The 26,195-nt window shown below is 47.7% G+C and overlaps 1 protein-coding gene across 2 annotated transcripts in view; it reads right to left on the reverse strand.

Annotated features, from left to right (window-relative positions):
- Window positions 1–26,195, reverse strand: part of GNAO1 (G protein subunit alpha o1) — a 173,776-nt gene that overhangs the window by 70,002 nt on the left and 77,579 nt on the right. For both annotated transcript variants that reach the window (XM_041765158.1, XM_041765157.1), the window contains exon 3: window positions 13,827–13,968. In XM_041765158.1, the coding sequence (XP_041621092.1) occupies window positions 13,827–13,968 (142 nt within the window). The remainder of the gene's footprint in view (window positions 1–13,826; window positions 13,969–26,195) is intronic.

Genomic DNA, 26,195 nt, shown 5'->3' on the forward strand with positions numbered 1-26,195 from the left:
CTGGAGGAGTCTGTGGTCCAGTGGGGCAATATGGCTCAGGGTTTCATGTCAGATGGATGGTGGGCAGAACCAGAGTGAGGCCCAGTCCTTTCTTGGGACAGACTGTGTCCCTCTCTCTCCCTGGATCCCCACAGTAGCCTCTCTGCTCCTCTCCCTGGTGCCATTCTTGCCACCACCTACCCATTTTCCACCCGGGAGCCACAGGGGAAAACCTTCAGTGCCTTCCTTCTGAGCTAGGAACAAAGCCAAAATTCCTCGAGAAGCTCCTCTCGTCTGGCAGGCCCCCTGGCTCCTTCTTCAGCCTCATTTCTTACCCCTCTGCCCCCTCGACCTTTGGGCATCAGCCACACTGGCCTCCTTCCAGACCCATACACTTGGCCAGGACTCCTCACCTCAGGGCCTTTGTACATGCTATTCCATCTGCCTGCAATGTCCTGCCTCTTCTCTCGCGCTCATGTTTGCTTCACTTATGCCAGTCCCTGCAGCTCTTTGTCAGATACCTCATCCTCTAGCACAGGCCAGAATGGGCCTGCAGCCAGGATGCTCTCAGCTCTTTAGAGGTCTAAGGAGTGTCCATCTTTCCCCAGGCTGAGCTCTAGGACAGTAGCACTCCTGCCTGTTTCTGCTCACCACTGTGTGCCCGGGCTTGGCACACGGACAGCACAGACATAGCCACAACACACATTTCTCAAATGAATGGATGGGTGAATGAAAGAGAGATAGATGTGGGCACGTAGGAGAGGGAGAAGACATTTGCACCTGCAGGGCCTGGGGAGGGGGTATGCTTGTGGAATGACGCTCACAGGGCCAAGGCAGCCCCAACATAAATGTATAAGCAGCTGCCGAGCACCGTGCTAATCACCCCACTGACTCTGGGACACCCGATGGGGTAACCCTTCCACTCATGAAGAAACACCTCATGTACTTCTCAGGCATCTAGAACTGTCTGCCTCTCCTCCTTCTCTCTGTGACCCTGCTTCTTCTCTCCTGTCTCTCTTTTGGCTTCTCTCTCAGGCCTTGCTGGGCTCTGGTTCAGGAGCTGATGCTCCTCAGTTCCCTCTTGCAAAGCCAGCAAGAGGGCAGGGGCTGGAGTGCCTGTCTCCCAGCCTGGAGTCAGAACCAGAACCAACAGGTCCCTTTTGCAGAGGTGAGGGGTGAGGCCCTCTCTTTGACCTGCAGTAGTTTCAGAGGCCTTGGCACTCACTCTTCACCCCAATTTTGAAACACTTGTCATGTCCAGGCTTCTAGTCCTGGCTCTTCACCAGAAGCAGTGAAGTAGAGTTAAGAGGAAAATGAAAATGTTTACTGAACACTTACCAGGTGCTAGGTACTTTGCTTAGCTCTTCATCTGCATTCTATCTTTTAACCAGAACAACCCTGTAAACATGTGGTACTATTATTCTCACTTTTTAGATGAGGAATCTGAGGGACATTGAGCCAGGTGACCAGCCTGCAGTCCAGTGCAGTGAAAGGCAAAGCTAGGACTCAAGGTCATGTCTCTCTGACTCCAAGGCCCGGCTCTAGCCCCTGGTAAACTGTGGTCACAGTGAGTGGTTAAGGGATGGGCATGTGATCCAACAGGGCCACCGAGAGAGAGGGACTCCTAGGCCTTAGGGAGCTATTCAGGGAAGAGCCTATAAGGTGTGCCATGTCTCTGTATGTCCCATTTTGTGGAGCCCACAGTGAAGACCACACAATGGGACAGAGCGGAGAAATGAGGAAAAGCTAGGGATGTCATCAGAACTGCTGAATCAGGGATCCCTGGGTGGCGCAGCGGTTTGGCGCCTGCCTTTGGCCCAGGGCGCGATCCTGGAGACCCGGGATCGAATCCCACGTTGGGCTCCCGGTGCATGGAGCCTGCTTCTCCCTCTGCCTGTGTCTCTGCCTCTCTCTCTCTCTCTGTATGACTATCATAAATAAAGAAAAAAAAATTAAAAAAGAACTGCTGAATCAAGTCTCACCCGCAGCTGTACCTCTAGACTTAATCCCTGAGCCAGGTGATTTTTTTTTTTCATAAGTCTGTTTGATGCTGCCTTCTATACTTGTGACCAAAAGAGTCCTAACTTGTCCAAAGAAGGGCCTGTGGCAGTGATACTGGACCACTGTCAGTTGCCTTGCAAGTAATACGAAGGAGGGGGAAACTGAGTAAAACATGTTGTGAAGCCACTCCCGCCTCCGTGTGTGGTACTACTTGCAAACCTCCTGCCCCTGCTTTAGCCCCCATCTCCAAATGAGCAGGGCCTCTGAGCTGGGTAGAGACCCAGATGCCACCTTGGCCATCCCCATCTGGCCTGTGACTCCTAGTCTCCCCCACACGGTGCTGCTGCCTCAACAATAACCCCTTTCTCTATCCCTGACACCTACCAATGAGTTGGATTTCAGCAAACAGGCTCCTCTGCAGTGTATTGGGTCACCAGGAAGGGACCACATGTTCACAAAGGGCTCAAATTTGGGTCTTGGAGCAAGGGAGGTAATTAATAGACCTAGTCAGGGAGAGACCTCTGTAGTAAAAGGTGACATCACTCATCACAAAGCCTTCCCCTATGATCTACCACAGATGGGACCACACAGCTGGCACTGCCCTGTGAATTAATGCATAAGTCTTGTAGCTGCTTTTTAGGTGGCACAACTATATTGCATTGTATTTGTGGTGGGTCCAAGGTATTAATTGCTAGGCATAGACATTTAAACTATACCACAATTTCATGATCTTGACTTGGGAATTCAATAAGCCAGGAATCTCACAAAATTGGCACTGGCCAGGCAAGCCTCTCTTAGCCATTCTTTGCCATCTACAGAGGCTGGGAGGACTCCTTGTGAGCTCCCTAGCCCCTTTAAAACAATGATGCTGAGCCTGAAGAATGTATCAAGGATCCCTCTACAAAGAAGAAGCTAGCAGTTCCCCCTGTGGGGTGGCCAAATAGACAAGGGAGGGGCTGTAACATAGAGGGCCTCCTGGACACCCATGGGAAGGGCCATTAGTGGAGATCCCTGTCAATTCTGAGGCTCTGGAATGTTTATCAGAGTAATTAGGGGCTTGCAGGGAGGAGGGGAGTAAGCTGGCGCAAGAGAGACACAGAGAGAGAGAGTGCGTGCAAGTGCAAGCATCATAGCCTGTGGCTTTCATTGACTGTTTACTGCATTTTGTTCCTGTGGGTTCTCCCATTTACACTTTCTTTTCCTTTTCTTTCTTTTAAAATCCCAGGCCCCTTTCTACAAGCAATGAACATGTGAATGGACAAAGACTACAGAGGCCCAGCCTTAACACCCCTCTACTTGACATGGCACGGAAGGGACATTGGGGCCAGATGGGGGCCAGGGCTGGCTGTGGCCTCGGCCACACCTGAGGAGCCAGAAGTTGGGGTGCTGGGGAAGGGTGGGGCTGAGGGTGCCTGACTACTGTGCTCTGCCCAGGGAGTCTGCCCCAGGATCATCTGGATGGATGTTCTTCCCCCGGACTTCTGCCACCAGGTCTGCACTGCCAGAATTCACCTGCCACCAGCTGCTTTTTTGTCTCTGGTGCCACTGGGGACAACATCGACTTTCTGAGCTATGGTGGTGCTATAGACTGGATGTTTGTGTCTCTGCCCCCCTGCAAATTCCTGTGTTGAAACCTAATCCCTGGTGTAATGATATTAGGAGGAGGGTCCGTGAGAGGTGATGAGGTCATGGGGACCCTTATAAAAGTGAGCCCACAGAGCTCCCCGAGCCCTTCTGCCATGTGAGGACCCAGTGAGGAGACAGTTGTCCAGGAGCCAGGAAGTGGGTCTCATCTGCTGATCTGGGACTTCCCAAACTCCAAAATGGTGAGAAACACATTTTTGTTGTTTAAATCTACAGTACTGTTGTTATATCAGCCTGAGGAGACTAAGACAGTGGGACTAAGACCAAGGCAAAAACCAGAGAAGAAACTAAGCCCCACCTCTGCCACCACCTCGGAGTCCCCATCCCCCAGAGCACTCGCTGCCACCCCAGGACTCTGCACTGTGCCTCCCATCACCTCGGCGCACCCCTTTCATGGGGCTAATTCTCATGGCTGCCCTCAGGAGCGGTCCCCTGTGCTGTTCCCAAAATGCTCTCTGGCTTGTATGTCCCACTAGAATGGCCAAAAAGGCCAGTTTTGCTTTCTTCAGTTCTCCTACTGCTGGGCCAAGGTGGAGTCAGAAGTCAGGCTGCTCTGCTTCTGCCTGCCTCTGGCCTCCTCGTGATGAGGTGTGTTTCCTGCCATCTTGGAACCAAAGCACCCAGAAAGCCACGGAGCACCGACCTGGGCCCTGGGCCTGCACAGCCACCCAGCGGCCCCGGCTGTCCCTACTGCTGGGCGGGGGATTTTTCCCTCGCAGCCAAATACATGCTAACTTAAGTGAAACCTGGAGTGACTTGCTCAGGCGCTTAGCATTTATAGTTAAGAGCACACAACTACCCGAAATCCAAAACGTAAAACACCTCCCTCACTCTGAGGGCAGTCTGCTCCAGGCTTCACCAAGAACAAGCTCAGGAACCGCGTTCGTACTTGGCCAGGTGTCTCTGGGTCAAGGGCCTCAGAGCAGGACAAATGTGGGCTTTCTCCTGGTAGACTATTTTCTAAAAACTCAATCCCCAAAGCAGTTTCTTCAGAATGCCCTGGGGCAACATATGGAGCCCAGCCTCCTATAGGAATGTCCTTCATCCCTGGGCCTGGACCACAGTGCCCCTTGTCCACAGGGAGGACCCTGGGGTTCAGGGGGATCCTCTGTCAAAAAGCGAGACCCGTGGTGTGTTCACAACCCTGAACTTACTAAGACAGGGGTGGCTTAGCATTTTGTCAACATTCAGGAAAAAGTTTTCGACAAAGTCCTTAGCAAACACCAAAGCTCAGCCAAGAAATTTCATCTTCCCCTCAGCAGCATCTCTTCATTAAATGCCGATCATGTACAAAGTGGCTTGTTTGAGCTTGCTCTGGCTTCCCCACCATTTCTCTAAGATGCACAGCTGACAACAGGACAGAACCTAAGCAAGAGCAGTGCCCGCCCCCTGTGTTCTCAGGGCCCTGGCACATCCCTTTATTTAGCTCCCGCTGCCACCCTCTGCCCAGAAGGCTTGCCTGCCTCCTTCCCTTCACCTGCCTGTGCCTAAGGAACCTTTAAAACCTAGTGTAGTTGTCACCTTGCTTCAAGGCACAGGATCCCAATATTAATTCACCTGTTGTGAGCACCTACTGTGTGCCAAGCCCTGCTCTAGGAGTTTGTGCCTATTGACTCATGCAATTTTCAGCCTGCCCACTGAGATAGGTCAGTTACTACACCTCCATCATCATCACTTGCCTCACAGAGCTCATACTGTTGTGCTTCCAGGAAAATAAAAAGCGGTGACTACTCAAGTGTCTTCCCTGCCTGTGCCGCTTGGGGTCAGGGACTGAGTCTGACCCACCACTACACGCATAGCATACCTGCATGGATGAATAAATAGGGGAAAGCAGGAGGCTGCTCCAACCACCTTTGTTCTCAACAGTGAGGAGGTGGAGAAGGCATGAAAAGAAATGTGTTCCATATCGTTTGTTCCCTCCTCCATGGATGTGTCTGTCTCTGCAGGGCAGGGTGTGTCTGTCCTGTTAACAGGCATACCCCTAGCACCAGCCCAGCAGTGGGCCCAAGGGCACACACATGTTGGGTGAACAGAATCACTCACGAATTCGGCTATCCACTGATCCCCGCTCTGCACTGAACACGGTGATATGGGAAACATGCAGACAGACATGTTCCAACCCTGGCCCAAGGTACCAGCAGCTAGATCTGGGGTTCCTTATGGCAGGGCTTAGACAAGAGGTGCCTGTCTTAGATCTGGAGCCTGGGGCCTCGTCTGGCTTTTGGACCACAGGGAGGGGGCCGACCTGGCTGCATTTAGTCTGGCAGAGCTGGAAAGCCAGAGCTGCTTGAGGCCTCAGAAATCACAAAGTCTACCTTCTCATCCCAGGACATGATCTCTGCCCAAGTTTGGGAGCCCTTACATCTTTTTATCTTTGGATCAACTCTGCCATCCTACACATGGTCTGCCAGGAAGTAAGTGCTTGGTAAGTATTCGTGAGACTATTAACTGACCAACCAAATGAAGGAAAATGAGGCCCCACATTGGCTGGGTCATCTGAGGCAGACTGGTCAGATGGAAAGAGAAGTGACCATGATTTCGGAAACCTGGAGTCCTAGTCCTGGGTATGCCACATTATCCCTTGAGTAAATCCCTTTCCTGTTTGGGCCAGATGGGGCCTATTTTGCCGCATCTGCAAAATGGAACAGTAGACTTTAGATGGTCTCGAATGGAGGAGTTTCCAACTCTACCAATCTGCGCAGGCAAAAGGTCAGAGCAGGACTCGGCCTGGGCTGGTGTAGCTGGAGAGCCTGGGTGTGCAGCATGTGACAGGTGTGCATGCTGCTGTCCAGCAGAAGCTTGTTCCAGGACTCAAGTATGGGCACGGATGCACTTAGGCCTTTATCCGTCACCAGCCCTGACCCCCATCAGATCTGACAACCACCACTGAGGTTTCTCCAGGCCCCGGGGGAACTCAGGCAGACACAGGCCAGAGAGCAGTCTTGTTTTTGCTCGTTTCAGAATTCATGCACACTACAGGGTAAATGCGCCACAATATTTCCCAGATTAAAAAAAAGGAGTTCTGAGCTCCATGGAGTGACTTAAATGTCAATATTTCCTTTACCAGAGGAGATCCAATGACATTCTGGAAACCAAGTATGAAATGTGATTCAGCCTCCCCAAAGAGCTGCCATTATCTCGGGGGTGGGGGGCAGTTCTAATGAAGCCCCTTGACGGAATAGAAGAGCACCTGGCAGCCATGCCAACCAGCACTAATCTTCAGTCCTGTTTAGGTCAACCACCTTGTACAGCCAATTAAGTGCCTTGTGCCTCTGTTTCTAACACGCAAAATGCAGATAAAACTGTACCCACTCCTCACTAAGTTGCTGGGAAGATAATTCATCAAGATTTTATCAATAATTTTAAACAAAATAAAAGAGCAAGAGTTAATATGTGTTGAGAACTTTCTATGCGTCAGGCACTATCCTGAGCACGTTGCAGCATTATCTCACTTAATGTTAGAGCAGATGAATGAAGAAGGTATTGGGAATTATGCCCATTTTAAAGACACAAACACTGAGCACTGAGGAGGTTCAATAATTTACGCAGAGCCATAGCGCTGGTGGTATAGCTGGGATATGAACACAGTATCTAATACTTGTATCAGGCATTGTACTGAAGACCTATATTGTCCTCAAGGAGTTTATAATTTGATGAGAGAAATAAGCACATGTACAAATGGTGAACAAATGAAAATATTTTCAACTGAACAAAGCCTCCTGCAAGTTCAAGGCATTACTTCTTCCCACTGCCCTGTTAGTTTACATTGTATGTTACACACGTGAGTATCCAGAAACATGAACATAAAGGTTACGTCTGCTCATATGTATTTGTGTGATAAAATCTATTAACAAGGGACTATTTCCCCATCCCCCCACTGGTCCAAGTGAACCTTCTAATCCTGTTATTGTCCGTTTTCCCCCAGCCTTTCTTCTAGTGTCTGGGTTCAGGCCAGTTTCACCAGACCAGTTTCTCCACTTTTATGATGCAGATGAAGGCCCAAGGCTGAAAACAGAGGAAGCAGGAGGGGGAGAGCCCAACTCCAAAGGTTAAGACAATTTACATGATAATGAGTGGCTGGGGGGGAGGAGTGTGTGGAGGGAGGGAGGGGGAGAGAGTGAGAGAAAGGAGGTTGGGGGAAGGAGAGATGGAGGGAGAGGATGAGAGAGAACCTCTCACTGGCAGAGAGGAGAGGAAGGAGGAGGGAGACAAGAGGTGGGAGAGAGAAGGAGAAACAGGCCAAGAGAGGGAAAGCCTTGCAGGCAGGAGGGGGGGAGGTGCAAAGAAGGAGTGTCTGCAGAATTTGGGGGGACAGTAGCCCAAGACAGTAGGGGTGGGGTAGACAAGAGGAAGATGTAAAAGGATATATGAGAAAAGCAGTGGGAGCTGTTCTTTGGGTCCCTTTTCATATTTCTAGAGAGTCTTAGGATAAAGACTGAGGTTGTTTTAAATATATGCTGTGCCTGATTGTGCCTGTTTATTTATTTATTTTTTTTTAATTTATTTTATTTTATTTATGATAGTCACAGAGAGAGAGAGAGAGAGGGGCAGAGACACAGGCAGAGGGAGAAGCAGGCTCCATGCACCGGGAGCCCGACGTGGGATTCGATCCCGGGTCTCCAGGATCACGCCCTGGGCCAAAGGCAGGTGCCAAACCACTGCGCCACCCAGGGATCCCGATTGTGCCTGTTTAAATGGAACTCTGCTCTGGACCTGAACCATGTGGATGATAGCTTCATTAGGGGTCTGATCCAGATCATATCATATATGTATATATTGTGCCTGCATAACCTTGGGCAAGTCACTGAGCCTCTCAGCCTCATTTTCTTCACTTGTAAGGAATAACCATCGAACCACTGCACAGGTAGTCTTGAGGATTAAGTAATTAATGCCAGTTGTTTAAATCAGGCCCTGAAACATACTGACCGGAAGTCACTTATCATCACCTTTAATTCCTAAAGCTTCAGTTCTCTGATCCATCTGCTTGCTGATCACTCCCACCAAGCATAGCATCCTAGGCCCAGCCCAGCTCCACCTCCTGCTTGCTTCCAGACGGTTCACTTGCTCCCAGTCTCTGGATCCTTGCCTTTCGGCCCTGATAGCCCATCCATTCCATCCCAGGCCCTCATCTGCCTCTCATCACCACACATCACATTCCTGTGCTTCCTTTCCAACCCCATAGAGAACCACACTCCACCTGTGTATCATTCACTGTAGCTCCCCAACCCTCCTCCCCAGTTGCAGTCCTTCTCCCACCAGTCCCTCCACCTCCACACCACCATCATGAGAATCTCCTAAAAAACTCATTTCCATCCCACCCCTCCCCAGCTCAAAAATCTATCAATGTCTGCCTGCTGTCAACGGGATGAAACACAAACTCCTTGGCACACCTTCTGGACCTCACTATGTCTTCTAGCTCTCCCACACCTTGCCATATCCTCACCCTTTGTTCCTGCTCCTGGCCTCCTTTGTCCATCAGATCTGATTTGGCTGCTACCAACCTACTGCCTTTGTTCCTGCTCTTCCTGCTTCCAGTCCTTTTCCTTACCCACATCTGCCTTGTCAAGCCACAACCCTGCTTCAGGGTCAGTATCAGCCTCACTTCTGGTAAAAGGCTCTCCCTGACCCCCAGTAACAGCTGAGTGCATTCTGCTAGTGAGCCCTGTCTTCCCAAGGAAATCAACTCCTTTTTTTTTTTTCCAAATTTTTATTTAAATTCTAGTTAGTTAACATATAGTGCAGTATTAGTTTCAGGAGTAGAATTTATGATTCATCCCTTACACATAACACCCAGTGCTCATCACAACACATGCCCTCCTTAATGTCCATCACCCATTGAGCTCATCCTCCCCACCCCACCTCCTTCCATCAATCCTCAGTTTGTTCTTTATCATTAAGATTCTCTTATGCGGGATCCCTGGGTGGCGCAGCGGTTTGGCGCCTGCCTTTGGCCCAGGGCGCGATCCTGGAGACCCGGGATCGAATCCCACATCGGGCTCCCAGTGCATGGAGCCGGCTTCTCCCTCTGCCTATGTCTCTGCCTCTCTCTCTCTCTCTCTCTCTCTCTGTGACTATCATAAATAAATAATAAAAAAGAAAAGAATAGTGAAATATAAAATAAGATTTCTTTAAAAAAAAAAAAAGATTCTCTTATGGTTTGTTCCCCCCTCCCCCCCCTTAAAGGCTCTGTGTCACATACCTCTGAATGTTTACACAGGGCTTAGTGCAAAGCCTACCCATAGTAGGTACTCAATCAACAACTGTTCATTTAGTGATAAATTACAGGTGCTTCTACTTTTTTCTATGACACTTTTGGAATTAGACTTGTCATTCTACTCAAGGGACTTTTTGGGAGATTTATATTCTGAGCACAGTGCAGGTTGTTTGAGTGAGGAGGGGACCAAAAGATGAATGACACAGGCCTTGTGTAGAAGGACAGGCCTTGTGAAATTATGAAGGAGTTCTTATTCTAGGCTCCACTGGTGGGCTTTATGAGTGCCAGAGCCTCCTCAAATTGTATGCAAATTTCCCAGATGTGTGCATGTGTGCATTGTTCTGGAGAGGAGGCTCATTCCTTTCATTAGCTGCTCAAATGGTTTTGATCACCCTAGAGTGCAAGGGTCACTGCTCTAAGAAAAGAGTAACATAACCAATTTTCATACCAGTACATGAGTAAGCTCTCAATGGAGAGAAAGCCTTGAGCTGAGTTTTGCTGTCAAGAAGATGGAGAAGAAAACCTTCATGGAAGAGAAAGGAGCTAGGCTGGGTCTCACTTAATAGAAGGAATGTCAGAAGGAAGAGAAGGAGAGAAAGGCATTGGAGGCAGAGAATACAGCCTGAGCCAAGACCTGGAGGAATGGGAATGTGTGGTGTCTTTGGGTAGGGGGTCTGCGGCCTGGTGTGGCTGGGGCATGGGGTGTGGACTGATGTAAGGGGATCCCTGCTGCTTGCCCCGTGTAGCAGCTTTTTCAGGCTTAGGCTCATGCACAGAGAGGCTGAAGGAGAAACCAGTTACTCCTCCCTACACGGGGGGACCAGGGTGGGTGATGAGCCACCTGCCAGGAGAAGTCAGGGACACCTGTTCTAATGAGATACAGCAAGGAAACTTCTAGATGCTTCTTTGTATGGAGACTGCAAAGCTGGCTGGCCCAAGTAGGCTCTGGATGTGGGGCTGTCTTCCTCTAGATATTTCATGATGGATTAGGGGAGGAGGGCAGAGATGGAGAAGCCAAGAGAGTGAAGGAGGTCTTTTGAGGCCAAAATACAAGTTTGGGTCTGCTCTGCATGGGGCAGTTCCTACAACATCCAAACAGCAGATCCTCCAATTGGGCCACCCCTGGGCCCTGAGAGAGGAAAGAGATTGGAGAACCAGCCCTGGGGTCAAGGCATCTGGGCACCACCTGGCCGGCTGTAGGTAGACCTGATTGGAAGGCGTCCAGTACCCCAGGGCCTCACCCCTCTCCCAGGGTGTAGTTCAGGCTTTCTCTCTTCCAACATGTCAGCCTCACTCTTCTCTCAGGGCCTTGGTGTTTGTCTGGAACCTTTGTCCCCTTCTGCTCCCATAGCTGGCTCCTTCTCATAGCCAAGTTTCAGCCCTGACGACCCTTCCAGGTCCAGGGGAAACTTCAGTCTGAAACAGCTCTCCCCACACCCCCACCCTGATTTATAGTCCCTGCACTCAGCTACCCAGACTGCAAATCCATACCAGTGCGCTTCTAGAAAATACCTTTCCCAGAGGTCTGGCTCACTTTGGCCTGAGTCTTGGGTCAACTTCCCTTTTCTGCTCCTCACAGGTGATCTAACAGAGGGAGGAGGTGCCCCAGGGCTTGGAGGCTTTTGTCAGCCAGGAGGATTGTGCCTGAGGAGCCTGTGCTGCCGGGGATGGGTCAGCCATCTGCCATGGTGCTGCCCACTGTAACAGGACTGGGCTCCAATGCTACTGTGTCCAGTGGACTCTCCTGGGTGTCTCCACTCTGTTCCTGATCCCCTCTGCCTTGACACTTTCCCTGCCCTCCTACTCAATGACTGTCTTGACAGGGAAACCTCATAGAAGAGGAACAGCCAAAGAGTCCCCAGGGGCCCCCAGAACAGTCCTTGATATGTCGTATTCTCAGCAATTCCCAAGCAACTACCTCTCTGTTTAGGATAATCAAATGGGTGAGGGGGCAGGGGGAGGGGGAAATCCCACAGGAATAAGTAGTGCTTTCAGAATTGAAGAAAAGGATTCCAAAGTCATAGTGACTTTTCTGGGTTTTAATCAGGGCAGGAAGTTTTTGGAAAGGAAAAGCTGGTTAGGAGGCAGGCATGACAGTGACCACACATAACACCTCACAGGCCGTCTGTGTATGTATGTGTGTGTGCAAGTATGTAGGGTATGTGCTGTGGACACATGTGCCTTTTGTATGGAACCTATCATTTGGGTAACAGAGAATCAGGTACCTTACGCTTTCTGGCCAAGAGGCCTGTGGCCTGTCCTGGTCTAAAGATCACACCAAGTGTTTCCTGCTCTGAGCTTTAATGCATGAGTTCATTAAAATGAGTTAACATATGTAAAATGCTTAATACAGTGCTCAGCAGAGGGGGGGGGGGTCAGTAAATGATCCTATTACCACTGTGGCCATCATTATTAAAATGAATGGAGCCCTGTAACCATCTTGGCTAATGCTGATGACCTGAGTAAGGCATGTGCTGGATACCTGGTTTCTCAGGGTACCACTCTCACTGTGTCCATTTCTGAATCCCTAGCAGTCAGCACACTGCCTGGTATGCTGAAAGCTGTCAATTTATACTTCATGGAAATAAAACTAAAGAACCAGGAGTGCCCCTCTTTCCACAGTCCTTGGCTTTATGACCGAAACTAAAGCTGGTCCCCCCTCCCCGGGCTGGCAGAAGCAGAAGCGCTTCCTCTGTGAAATCAGCTGGTGGACTCCACCTCCCAGAGGAGCAGTGGATGGAACCCTGGCCCTCCGGCCAGCACCCGGCTTCTCTGGCCCAGGCTGGCCTCAGACACACCCGCAGTCAACAAATCCCCCTGTGGAGGAGGAGCCGAGGCAGGATGACAGGATGACTCTGCCCCATGGAATTAGAATTTTGTGCATAAAATATTGAATTTTACATTTAAACCTATTTGTCATAGATCACTTATCAGACCCAGAGGCAAGGATCATTTTCCTCTGTGAGGAAGCTGATTCTTTTAGCAAAGATAAAGGATATGTAGAGAACGCACAACTGAATCACGGTATTCAGAGATTAATTCTCTCTATCCAAAGACTCCAATGCAGGAGGGCCCAGGCGCTCAAAGACCTCCCCATGTGCTCCCTTTCTCTTCCCTCCAGGACACAGGGAAAGGATTGCTGGGATTCACAGTCCTACAAAGAGCCACTTCTGGATAGAACTCTCTAAGGATGTTTTTCCTTCTTTCCTGTGCTCTTTTATTTAGCTTTGCCAAGCATAGCTGTAGATGCTTTAGTCTTACAGTTAATGCAAATGTTTGCAAATAACAGGCTTTTATACACTTACTCCATTCATCACTTATCAAACACCTGGGAACTCAACTGAAAAACAGTCCCTTGTATGTAAGTGCTGAATCACTAAACTGTACACCTTAAGTTAATATTATAGTGTATGTTAACTAACTGGAATTTAAAGAAAACCTAAAAAAAAAGAGGTAAAATAGTCCCTGTCCTAGGATATCAGCTTCTCGCAGGAAGGAGAGCACCTTAGGTCCTCAGACTCACCTGGGACACATCCCTTGGTGTAAAGGAGGAAAGAGAGTCAAATTCAAATGGTTACCCACTCCCCCAAGAAGGGAAGGAAAGCTCTGCTAAAAAGGGGAGATGGTGCTCAGTTAGTGCTCGCTTGGTTTGAGAAATACTTTTTCTGCTGAAGTTAACTACTCAAAGGCAAGTACTTGTACAGTGCTGTGGGAGTCCCAATTTAGGACATCAGTAATCCTTTGTCACATGCAAGATAAATCCCACATTTTGTGGCTGCTGTCTTTGTTGGTGACTTTGCTTTGGAGGTATGCTTATCACCTAAGCCTCTGTTTGACTGGATTTGCCTGGCTGACTGGTACACTGGTTTAGGTTGGTGACTAGACTTCTCTTTCAGAGACAACAGTCTCTTCTGGTTCATGTAAGAGAGTCAACACTATAAAGAGCACAGGACCTCTCCTTGCAGTGCCCATGGGCACAATGGCCTACCTTTCTCTCCTTGTCACCATATTCAATGCCCAAAGTGTCCATGGCCCGGACGATGGCTGCCAGGGACTGGATAGTGTTGCTGTAGACAACAGGCTTGTACTGTTTCACGTCTTCTCCAGAGAAGCCATCTTCATGAATGATCCTAGAGAGAAACCACACACACCACATCTGATGAGTGCACTGTCCTCACTTGGTACCAAGGAACACCAGGCATGTGACACCTCTGGGGCCAACCTCTTGGCTCAGCTGGCCGAGGGCTATGTCTAACCTGGATGCTCAATCCCTCAGCTGCTGCACTAGTACCATAACATCTGAAAGAGGAGTTTACCTGAATTACTGAGAATTAAGCAGAAAAACAGAATAGTGGCAAAAAGAATATAGTCTTTTATACTACTTATATATAGCGAAAGAAGTATCAGGCAACAAGGTGCTAGTTATACTTGAAAATGCTTAGAACAGGAGGAACACACAGTAAGCACTCAGTAAGTGTTAGCGGTTAGTATTTTTAAGCAAAGCTCATGGTCTTAACCTAAGTTTCCACTTAGAATTACACTGATGAAGACCCCTGCAGGAAGCCTGCAAGTGAATAATAATTTTTCTTTTGCAGAAAATCCACAGTGCTTGCATGTAAGAGGACTCACTTAAAATGAATCTTCTTCATCTTTGATAGTAGAAGACTCAACAGAAGGCATGTGTCTACTCTTCTGTCCTTGGCTAGGATTTGACTACCACGTCAACCTTATTCTGGTGGCTCTGAACAGTGACATGGAGGATGCAAAGCTGACATCACAGTTCCCAGAGGCCACATGACACTCTCTGCCCTCCTGTTCTCAGGTTCCTCTGAGCTCAGGGGTAAGGCCAGACGTGCCCTAATGTCCCATCTCCCTGCAGATAGTAGCCACTCAACACGTGCTCACTGCCAACCAGGTTCCCAACAGTAGAGAAGGCTGGGAAGAGATGAAAAAAACAAAATTTGGCAAGAATTCTCTTACGGTTGGAGCAATTAAGAAAGAATGAGTGGATTCAAAGACTAACATCTGACAGTAGACACCATCTCCCCCAAGAAAACTGTGCAAACTCCTCACTGGTCACATTTTTCAGTTCAGGGCTGAATATTACTTACAATATGAATATACATCCATCTAAGAGCTGAGACTTCTCTTCCAACCCCCCACAGCGCTTTCCATTGCTTTCCATCCCTTCATTACTCTCAGTACAGAAGGAAATTGCTCACAGTTCTTTTTTTAAAAAACAGTTTTACTGAGATATAATTCACATTCTGTACAATCCACCCATTTAAAGTGTGCAATCAAGTTTTTTAGTCCATTCGTGGGCTTGGGCAATGATCACTTGCAGTCTAATTTTAGAACATTTTGTCCCTTCCCCCAAAAGAAACCTACTACCTATAGCAGTCACTCCTCACCCCCATGCCCAGTAAGCAACCACAAATCTGTATTCTGTTTCTATAGATTTGCCTATTCTGGACATAAATAAATGGTATCATACAATAAGAGGTCTTTTATAACTAGCTTATTTCACTTAGCATCATGTTTCAAGATTCATCATGCTTTTTTTTTTTTAAGATTTTACTTATTTATTCATGAGAGACACAGAAAGAGAGGCAGAGACATAGAGGGAGAAGCAGGCTCTCCACAGGGAGCCTGATGGAGGATTCGATCCTAGGACTTCGGGATCACTCCCTGCACCAAAGGCAGACACTCAACCACTGAGCCACCCAGGCACCCAAGATTCATTATGTCACAGAAACTTTCAGTACTCCATTTCCTTTTATTGACAAATTATATTCCATTGTATGGATATACCACATCTTATTTATCCATCCACCAGTGGATGGACACTAATAATTCTTTTTGTAAAATCTGACTTGATACTGGTGTTAGGTCTTTATCCGGGGTTTCTCTAAGAAGCAGATCATAATGACCTTTCTGACTTCATGGGCTTCTTTACCCCTACATCTATTTCTGTGCAAGTTTCCAGAGGGAGTATACACCCAGTCTGGATCATTGGTGCACTACCCTAGAGGGATCTTAAAGAAGTTGCTAGGTCCCACTGTAAACAACTAGAAAATTGGAGAAAATATATGAAACAAGCAGTTTCAGAGACCATATAGGACTGTGATCCTGGAGACAAAGGGAAACAAATAATGGTGAGTTCTGTGATGGCCTCGGCTTTCCCCTGGAGGCATTTACCAGCCCTCAGCGCAGGGACAGAGAGCCTAGGCAGAGTGCAGAAGTCTTATTAAGTTGATGAGGCAAAGATCCAAGTTCAGGAAGGCTGAGGTGGCTGGGATTCCAGGAGAGAGAAAACTAGAGAGACAAAGAGAAAGGAAGCTCCCTTTGCATGAATAGGCATCTTCTTGGGTCTTGAGCTGAATAAGGTAAGACTGCAAGAGCTCAGCAAGGAGCAAACACCAGGGAGCTTAAAAGCAGAATACTTCCCAGGGCTCACCCAAGGCTGGAAGATGTGCAAGTTCTGACCTAGGCAGAGTGAAGAGTCCTTGCTGAACACTGAGGACACTCAGCAGAGACCTAAGAAGGCTCATGCCATAGCAGTAGGGCGAAACTGGCCCTAGAGTAAAAGCTACTTTAGACCTGCCCCTGCTTAAAAATTAGCCTCAAAAAAAAAAAAAAAAAAATAAATCAAGCTGACCCCTAAGTAACTTAATTAGAATAAAGTTCAATACTTTCAGTGACAACAACAAAATCAGACACTCAACAATATGATATTTTTAATATCCAGCATCCAATACGAAATTCCTGGCTATGCAAAGAAGCCAATGTGACCCACAACCAGGAGAAAAATCAGTTAACAAAAGCAGACTCAGGAGTGACAGAGATGATGTAATTAACAGTAAAGACTTTAAAAATACCTATTTAAAATCTTTTCAAGAAATTAAAGGAAAATATGAATATAATGAGTAGAGAATGGAAGACACAAAAAAGAACAGAATGGGATATCTAGAGATGAAAATACAATATTTGAGATAAAAATTTCCCAGTATGGGGTTAACTCATAGAAGGTTAGTGACCTTGAACACAATGGAAACTATCCAAACTAAAGCAAAGAGAGGAAAAAGGCTAAAAAAAAAAAAAAAAGGCATTGTGATATTTATAATATATGTAAAACTAAAACATATGCAATAATAGCATAGCACAAAGGATGGGAGGGCTAAAATAGAAATATACTGTTGAAAAATTCTGATAAATGAAGCACTTAAAAGTAAAGCATGGTAAGTTAAGATATATACTGTAAATTGTAGACAACTTAAAAGCAATATAAAAAAGCCAATTGTTACCCAGGCTCCACAACCAGACAGCCCTCCAAGGGTGGGACTTGCTGGGTAACCTAAGAGGTGCAGCTGGGACTAGTCAATCCTCATGATACTCTCTCCCAAGAAACCAGTGCAATGAGTTTCTCATTCTTCGTTCTGGACCAGCAGGCCTTACCACTCTCCTGGTAATACTCTCTAGGTCCTTGGCTGCCTTCAGGATCTGCCTCCACTAGGGTTTGGAACTCTAATTTTTCACACCCATTAGTATCATTCATCATACCACCCTAACACAAATAGTAAGTCCTCAAACATCAGCTGCTGTTTTTCTTTCTTTCTTTCTCTTTCTTTCTTTCTTTCTTTCTTTCTTTCTTTCTTCTTTCTTTTTCTTTCTTTCTTTCTTTCTTTCTTTCTTTCTTTCTTTCTTTCTTTCTTTCTTTCTCTTTCTTTCTTTCTTTCTTTCTTTCTTTCTTTTTCTTTCTTCTTTCTTTCTTTCTTTCTTTCTTTCTTTCTTTCTTTCTTTCTTTCTTTCTTTCTCTTTCTTTCTTTCTCTTCTTTCTTTCTTCTTTCTTTCTTTCTTTCTTTCTTTCTCTTTCTTTCTTCTTTCTTTCAGATTTACTTATTTATTTATGAGAGACACAGAGAGACAGAGGTAGAGACACAGGCAGAGAAGCAGGCTCCCTGCAGAGAGGCTCCTGTGGGACTCGATCCCAGGACCCCAGGATCATGCCCTGAGCCAAAGAAAGATGCTCAACTATTGAGCTACTTAGGCATCTCTATTTTGTTTCTTTTACACCACCAATGAAGGAAGTTCTGTTCGGGGGATTCTGACTTTAGAATGTGGGTATTACTATTCAGAGCTACCATTTATTATATACTTATGATGTGACAGGCACTTGGCATTTATTCCTCACAACAGCTCCTCGTAGATAAGAAACTCAAGACCTGAAGGGTTAAGTCCTTTACCAATGACACCCAGGGATAGAACTGGGCTTGCCCACATCTGCCTGGCTCCTGAGCCTAAGGAGTCAGCCTCCCACTGCTCTACTCTGCCTCTCCAGATAAGATGGGGAAATAGAAAATAAAGATCTTAAGTGATACTTTTAAGGATATATGACTCAAATCATTGCTGGTGGAGGGCAAAGAAGATGAGGAAGGTGGCATGAAAGTAATACTAAAAGGATTGATTCTTAAAAATTTTAGTGTTTTCCCCTGAGTGGTGGGATTACTAACAGTATCTTTTTTTGTTTTGGTTTGGTTTTTTATGTTGTTTTGTATGGTCCAACTTTTCCAGTGTTAGCACTACTTCTTGGTAGAGGCCAATTTAAAATTCTACCCTGAAACAGGAAGCCCAATTTTAAGCTAATATAAGCTAGTCTGAACAAGTTACAAAACTAACAGGACTAGAGCAAGTTTCTCCCACATTGAATCATTTCTGCAAACCTTACATGAAGTTTCTTTATCTTGTGCCACCCCAGGCACCAGGCTGAGACCCTCCAGGCAGTTTTCTATCCAGTCCAGTCCAAGCATTGAGGCAGAGTACAAAAGTGAAGTGTACTGGGGACCCATGCTCTGCTCCTAGGCTGAGAAGACATTAGCAGATTACTCTGTCTTTCTCGGGCTCACCTCCTCTTCTGTCAAGCAAGTATAATAAAAACCTACACATCCTATATCCAGGCTCCCAGAAGATCCAGGGATTTCACACAGAAAGTGAGTATCAGGACATGTCCTATGATATCAGCCCAGGAGTGTGGGGCAAAGAAAGGAGGTGTCTTGTCAGGGTGTATGTATGTGTGTATGTATTTTTAAAGTAGGCTCTATGCCCAACGTGGGGCTTGAGCTTGCAACCCTGAGATTGAGAGGCACATACTTTACCAACTGAGCCAGCCAGGTGCCCCTGGTCAGGGTTGGAGAGGCAGCCCAGGGGAGTCTGGTCTCAGCTGAGGTCTGAGTCCTGGGGAGGTAACACCAGGATTTGGAAAGCAGGAGTGAGGCTGCATGAGACACCTTAGTGACAGTGGCATCTCTGGCATCACATTGCAGCAGTCCTACAAACTGATCTTCATCCAAGTGTGAAATAAAGTCCCAGGGACATCATTTGAGCCACTGGATCCAGTCATACCTGAAGCTAATCCTCCTTTACGCTTCTGAGTGACAGGAGCCCAATAATTCCCTCTTATTTTTGCATAAGCTAATTTGACTTGTGTTTCTGCCACTTACAATTAATACAGTCATGACTCAAACATGCTCTGCACGTTGATTAACGACAATCATTAGAGATCATCTCATGCTAGGCTTGTCTATTACTTTTACCACCAGCCTGTCAGCCCCTGGAGGCCAGGTACCACATCTCACCCTTCTCACTGCTTCCTCTCCATATTATTTGGCACAGCACTGGGCTCTAGACAGTACTCAGAGAAAGTGGGGCATAACTATGTGAGCCAGGATTAGACAGATACACAAGCCCCACCCCTGCCCAAGGAGCTCACTAACAGAGGTGTGTGTGTGTGTGTGTGTGTGAGAGAGAGAGAGAGAGAGAGAGAGAGAGAGGGAATGTTGGGGTGGGAATCCAGCAGATTTCTTACGCCTGCAGAGCCAGGGTAGCAGAGGGAAGCCAGGTTAGATGCTGCAATCGTGCCCACCACAAGCTCAGGGACTCTGAAGGGTGGACCAAGCCACCAAACCAGAAGAACCAGCAGGCAAGGGCTGACTCTGTAGCCCTCAGTATTTGACTTTGGACAGGAGCCACCAGCTGGACTCTGGAAACCTGGCAATGCAACTGAAGGAGGAGATCTCAAGTAGAAATGGAAGGGGGGTGGGGTGAATCCAAGCCCACCAGAGCAAGTCTGAGATTCCTGGGAAGAGGCAAACAAGGAGGGACCCCTTGCCTCCCCTGCCTTGGCTCCTCATCTTTGCTGCCTTAGGGACCTTGCAGGAGGCCTGGACAAGGGCTTTCTTTGCTCTCTGCTTCCCCCTCTCAGCACAGGATTGCACTCAGCTGCAGTGAGACTCCCTGGGCACAGTGGCCTTATATGGTCACAGAACCACAGGCTCAGGAGCTGGAAGGGACCGTAGAGGATCATCTGCCCCAGTAGCCATTCTCCTCCTTTGAATCACAGATGCTTCTGAGATTGTGATGAATGCGCCAACACACACTTTTCCTCCTAGTTTCTGGAGGCTCAGAAACTCGAGGGCCCTAGGTGGCTAGAATGCATAATCTTCACACCATCTCCAGCCTGGACTAAATGCCCCTCCTCCACTTCCCTTTCTCCAGCACTGGGACTGTCTGCTCTCCACCATAGTCCTATTGGGGATCCAGATTAAGGGGGTGCTTTGGGAGCCAGACTCGAGCTATGGAGCGGAGTCATTTTTTTAGCTGCCTAGTGTTTCAGCTCCCTCAGCTTTCCACAGAGATGGGCCTGGTACTACCAACCCTCCTCACCAGTTGTGCTACGTAAAGAGAAGCGCTGGGCATGGTAAGCACTCAATTGGTCCCGCTGTTATTATTGTTGTTATTGTTGTTGTATTTGGTGACAGGATGGCAGTGGGGCAGGGAGTGCAGTTTGCTGGCTGTCCATGTCTCTCCTCTTGAGGAGAGGACATAACCCAGGGCCACAGGGCAGGAAAGCCAGGAAGCCATGGGAGGACCACTGCTTGCCAGGAGGAGATAGCCACAGCAACAGCCACAGAAAGAAGATGGGGCAGGGAGAGGGGGCTTTCTTGGCACTGGAGCAGAGAAGCTACTCATTTGCCTAATGAACATCACCCAAGCAGCAGTGGGTTGAAAGGCTGAATTTCCTGATTTGGGGGCTGCTTAGGGATGTTATGTGTTTCTAATTGCAGCTGGGGATTCATATGCTGACTGCTGTAGGTGAGGGTCAGTGCTGAGCACCTTACCACTGACAACAGTTCCCAGTCATCAGGGAGATGTGGTCAGCAATAGGGAGATGGCCCTGGAGCCACACCCCTGCCTCGCAGTGGTGGGAAACGACTTCCCTGGATTCACAGAATGCGTTTTTAATCCAACAGTGAGTTATTGACACACACCAGCAATTAGGAGCTCCACAGAACCTATCAGACTGCATGGAGCCTAGACAGGATTGTAACATGAAAACACCCTTAGAGTATCTGGTGTGTCCTGTGCAGCCATTGTGATAAAACTACATTTGTGTGTGATGGTGCTGGTAGGAGGAAGGGGTGTGGAGGGAGTAGGAGGGAAAAGAGCTGGATGCTTAACAAAATATCATCAATAATCACTTTAAGGCAGTGGCATTTGGTAACTTTTTTTTTTTCTCTTTACATGTCTGTTTTGTTTCACTAAAAAAAATGTGCATTTGTTATTTGAAAGAACAACACATTTTTTGGTGGGAGGCAGACACTTCATGTTTAACAGAGGGGACCACTTTGGCCAGGAGAGGGGTCTAGAGTAAGAAGGGGAGAGTCATTAATCAATAGGAATTTCCTGGCATGTGTCACCTAGGTTCAGCTGGATATAAGATCTCATCAGACTCTGAAGCCCACAAGGCCTGGTCCCTGCCTCCTTGGTGTTCTCCTTCTGGATAATAAGGCGAGTGTTGAGAACAAGAAAGCTAACTATTGTGGTATCTGCCAAGGGCCAACCGAAGGGTCTGTGTGTCAGACGCTTCGGCTGTCACCCAAAAGCCATTCCCTTCTTATCATGGTGAGGTCCTCTCCCTGCGTCCCTTGCAGCTAAGAGTGACCATGTGATCCAGTTCAAGTAAGACTGAGGGGGAAGTGGCTAGACCTGCCTCTGAGAAAAGGTTTTCCTTCTTGGTTCAAAGAGAGAACAGCTTTTCTGCCTCCCTACTCCACTGTTCCTCTACCCCTGGCTGTCTCTCCCCCGGCCATTCCCTGGATTCTTGCCTCTATATGTGGTTATGTAAGAAAGTGAACACTGGCGCCATGGCAGCCATCTTGTGACTGTGAGGTTAAATGCCACCACCCTGAGGATGGCAGATGAAAGGGGCACAGCGATTTCCCAGTGATGCTGCCTAAATGTCAAATGAACCCTGGGGCCATCTGGTACCAGGGGGCATGCTCTTACCATGATGCCCTCTACCTGGGATAGGGAAATAATCCTCCTTGGAGCCAACACAGAAATAGTCATTTTCCAGGTGGGAACCTATGACTTAGAGAGAAGAGATTTGCCTATAGGCATACAGTTAGCTTGTGATGGAGTAGGGACAAAATTCCAGGAGGTTCTCCATTGTGCCACAGGCTCCTTGCTTTCCGTAGTGCTCCCCTGAAGTAGGTTAGTGGGTGACACCAGGCAAGAAAAACATCTATCAATTGCAAAACAAAAAGATTTTCCCTCTTCTATCTTAAAATCTCCAGCAACTAATAATTTGGAGGCTTCTTTGAAGGTAGTTTGTAAGCGTCTCTGTTCATTCATTCACTCGTCCCCTAATGCACTTTCCCCATATTGTCTGGGTAGCTACTATGTACTAGGCACGGTGTCAGGTGCTGGGGACAGAAGAGTCAACTGGCAGACACCAGAGAGCTTGACTCCTACTGCAGAAGGTATGTATCAAATAAGCAATTTCACAAATGATTGATTAAATTACAATTGGAGTAAATGCCACCAAGAAGAAAAATATCATGGGCAAGAGATACGAGAGGAGGACCTATAGTATGGACTTGGGGGCAGCAAGGGAAGTTGCACACGAGCTGGCTGCAGGGACAGAGAACAACACAGGACTCCGGAGAGGGAATCAGCACATGCCACACCGGCTCTCTGGAGAGCCGCTTCTGTACGCAGTCTCTGCATGTCTTCCAGAGGTCCCCCACCCGCGCCCAGCAGGCACACAGGGTGCTGGGAAAACGTGCTGTAAAGGAACGGAAGGAGCTTCCTGGGCTGGCAGGTGGGACTGGAAGCCAGAGATCCCAGTCAGGAGGCTGCTCTGGATCTGGCGAGGGCGTAGGTCTGATGTTTCCTCCCCAGGGACGGTTCCACCCAACCTCCTGGAAAACATGCAAGCTAATCCAGAGTGGGAAACGTCACAACACCAGCCAGCAGGAAGAGCTAGCCAGCTTGAGCGGAGGCACCCGAAACAAAAGGCAGAGGAGAAGGTCCTGCAGGAGGCTCCACCTCTTCTCTTCCCTGTTGAAGCTCCCATCGACTGTTCACAGAAGGGTCAAGCGTAAGTTGGGTATGAACTGCAGGAAAGACCCTGGCCCCTGATTCTGTGGGTGCCACCAAGAGTGAGGACTAAGGGGAGCAGTCAACAGTGGTCCAGGAGGTACTGTGTGGGCAGGGCCAGGGGTGGATGGGAGATGGGTGTTTCCAGCCCTGCAGCAGCTCCAGTTCCCTAGAGGACATCCTTCCTTCTTTCATTCCATAAATGTATATATTGAGCACCTGTTAGGAGCTAGACACTCCCTGACTCTCCTACTTGCTAACAGCATGGACTGTGGGCAGGTTGCCGACCTCTGTGGGCCCAGGTCTCCACTCTTTGTTTTTCTTTCTTTCGTTTTTTTTTTGGTCTCTCCTCTTTAAATTAGGGATAATGACTGTCCCTCACAGGGCCATCAGCAGTGTTAAAGAATGTGCAGGGAGGAGCTGGCACACAGGCCCATTATTGCCAACTGCTGGTATTATGTAGAAGTCACAGACTGATCAGTGCCAAAGCAGGACTAAACTAGTCTTGTCTCGGGACCCGTGGGTGGCTCAGTGGTTGAGCATCTGCCTCAGTTCAGGCCAGGATCCCAGGATCCTGGGATCGAGTCCCACATCAGACTCCCTATGGGGAGCCTGCTTCTTCCTCTGCCTGTGTCTCTGCCTTTCTCTGCATGTTTCTCATGAATAAATAAATAAAATCTTAAAAAAAAAAACTTGTCTGGTCTCCCGGGGCCTTGGGTCTGCCTCCTACCCAAAGCAGCAGTTTGTCTTGACCTAGATGAATGGGTAGAGGGTATCCATGTTTTGAATGACCAGCTCAGAGACCACTGGCAGAGATGAGACCTGTGTGCTTACAAGGTAATATGCTGAGACCTCAATTTCTGACTTCCCAGAGTTCCTCTCCCCAGAGCAGAGGCAGTGGGACCCAGAGGCCCTGATGGGGGTCAGAAGCTTCGCTTGTGTCTAAGCTTCCATAACTGGCAGAGCCAGAGCTTTCCTGAAGGTGATGACTTCCTCTTCCTCTCATCCATAGAACTGACTACTCATGCCAGGTACCAGCCATACAGCACCCAACAGACAGTGGTGGACAGGACAGACATAGACCTTGACTTCAAAGGACTCACCATGTAGCTGGGGAAGACAGAAAATAAATAACTGAATAAATAATATTTAGAGTGATGAACACAAGAAGGGTAGAGGGATGGGGTTTGGCGGGGTGGAGTTAGGAGCCAGGAAAGAAGGTGGCATGTGAAACTGAGGCCTGAATGATGATAACTGAACCCTGCATATATGTGAGGAAGAATATTTTGAGTAGAGAGAACAGCAAGTGTAAAGGCCCTGCCCCCCTCCTCCGTGTTAGAAGAATGGTGAAGAGTTAGTGGGGCCACAATGGAATAAGTACCAGGGAAAGTGGGGGGGATGAGGTCAAAGAGAGCAGCAGGGAGCTGATCACATGGGGTTATTGTACAACTTATATTTTTTTCATAATATGCATTAAAACCTATTAAAATAAAAAAGTCGGGGATCCCTGGGTGGCTCAGCGGTTTAGCGCCTGCCTTTGGCCCAGGGCACAATCCTGGAGTCCCAGGATCGAGTCCCCTGTCGGGCTCCCAGCATGGAGCCTGCTTCTCCCTCCTCCAGTGTCTCTGCCTCTCTCTCTCTCTGTCTATCATAGATAAATAAACAAATACTTTAAAAAAATAAAACAAAATAAAATAAAAATGTGTAGTGTCCTCCCAAAACCATTGTGATTTCTCCCGTTGTTTTTTTTTTTCTTTTTTGCTTCTAAGTGTGGATTGCCTTTAAATGATAGCTTTCCCTCCTCTTTCCCTGACTTCTCCAGCTCTGTCTGAAAGGCCTGTTGTTGGAACACTTATGGATTCCAACTTACACAGCTAAGCAAAAAAGAAGAAAAAAAATCAGCCATCATCCCACCACCTGGAGGGAAGCACCATCCACATGTTAGTGTGTATTTCAGTCCTTTTATCTGAGAGTCCATATGTACATGGTCTTTCCTGAAATGGAATCATACCGTGTGCCTCTGCATCATGCAGCAGTTGTCACTGGCTGCTTGGTGTCCCTTCATCTGAGTGGGGCCTGAGTCATTGGACCATCAGTGGACACTTGGGTTGCTTGTAGATGGAAGCTAGCTCTTCCCAGCTTCAAAGTCAGCTGCTGGGGAGGCTGCCTGACCATGAGCGAATTTCTCCTAATAAGGGCAGAAAGCTACAAAACCTGCACAGACTAAGCCAGAGGCTGGGTGACCCCTGGCCTTATAGGCTGGGCTCAAGTGAAGCGTGTGAGCACAAATGGGATCTTTCAGTGATTTGAAAAGAAGAGAAGAAAGATCCAATTTAAAATCCAGCTATTTAATGGTGAAATGGAGTTGTATGGTTTGTGAAAATTTATTTAAAAAGTAGGTAAGATCCTTTAATAATTAATATGATATTTAAGACTTGATAGCCTAAGAATAACAGAATAGAAGGGTCTTTAAAATAATAGTATTAAACAAATCAGTCACCCAGGGGAATGACTGGTACAAAACAAGGGATATGTCCTGTTGACAGTGACTTGCAGAAATCTGTTATAAAGATGCCATTTTTAATAAGGGGTAACTCAGGCCAGAAGCAATGATGTCAGCTGCCAATTGTCACCAGACGGAGCCAGGGGCAAGGCCAGGACTTGTTGTGATTCCAGTACAGAGACTCTGCTGCCATTATCTGGAAAGTAATGTGGACCTTGTCCTTTCCCAAGACTCTCAGTGCTGGGAGGGTGGGGGGCACATGCCAGCTCCCATTCTAGGCAGGTGTGACGCTCAGAGCACTGCCTTCTAGAGCTCCGCTTCTTAGCAGTTTGGCTGGTCTGAATCCTGGGACCTTGGCCTTGGAGACAGAAGACCTACCAGGTTCTTAGGGAGTTTGGCCACTAACAAGCATCATGA

This window comes from Vulpes lagopus, chromosome 8 (assembly GCF_018345385.1).
Source record: "Vulpes lagopus strain Blue_001 chromosome 8, ASM1834538v1, whole genome shotgun sequence".
NCBI classification, from domain to species: Eukaryota; Metazoa; Chordata; class Mammalia; order Carnivora; family Canidae; genus Vulpes; species Vulpes lagopus.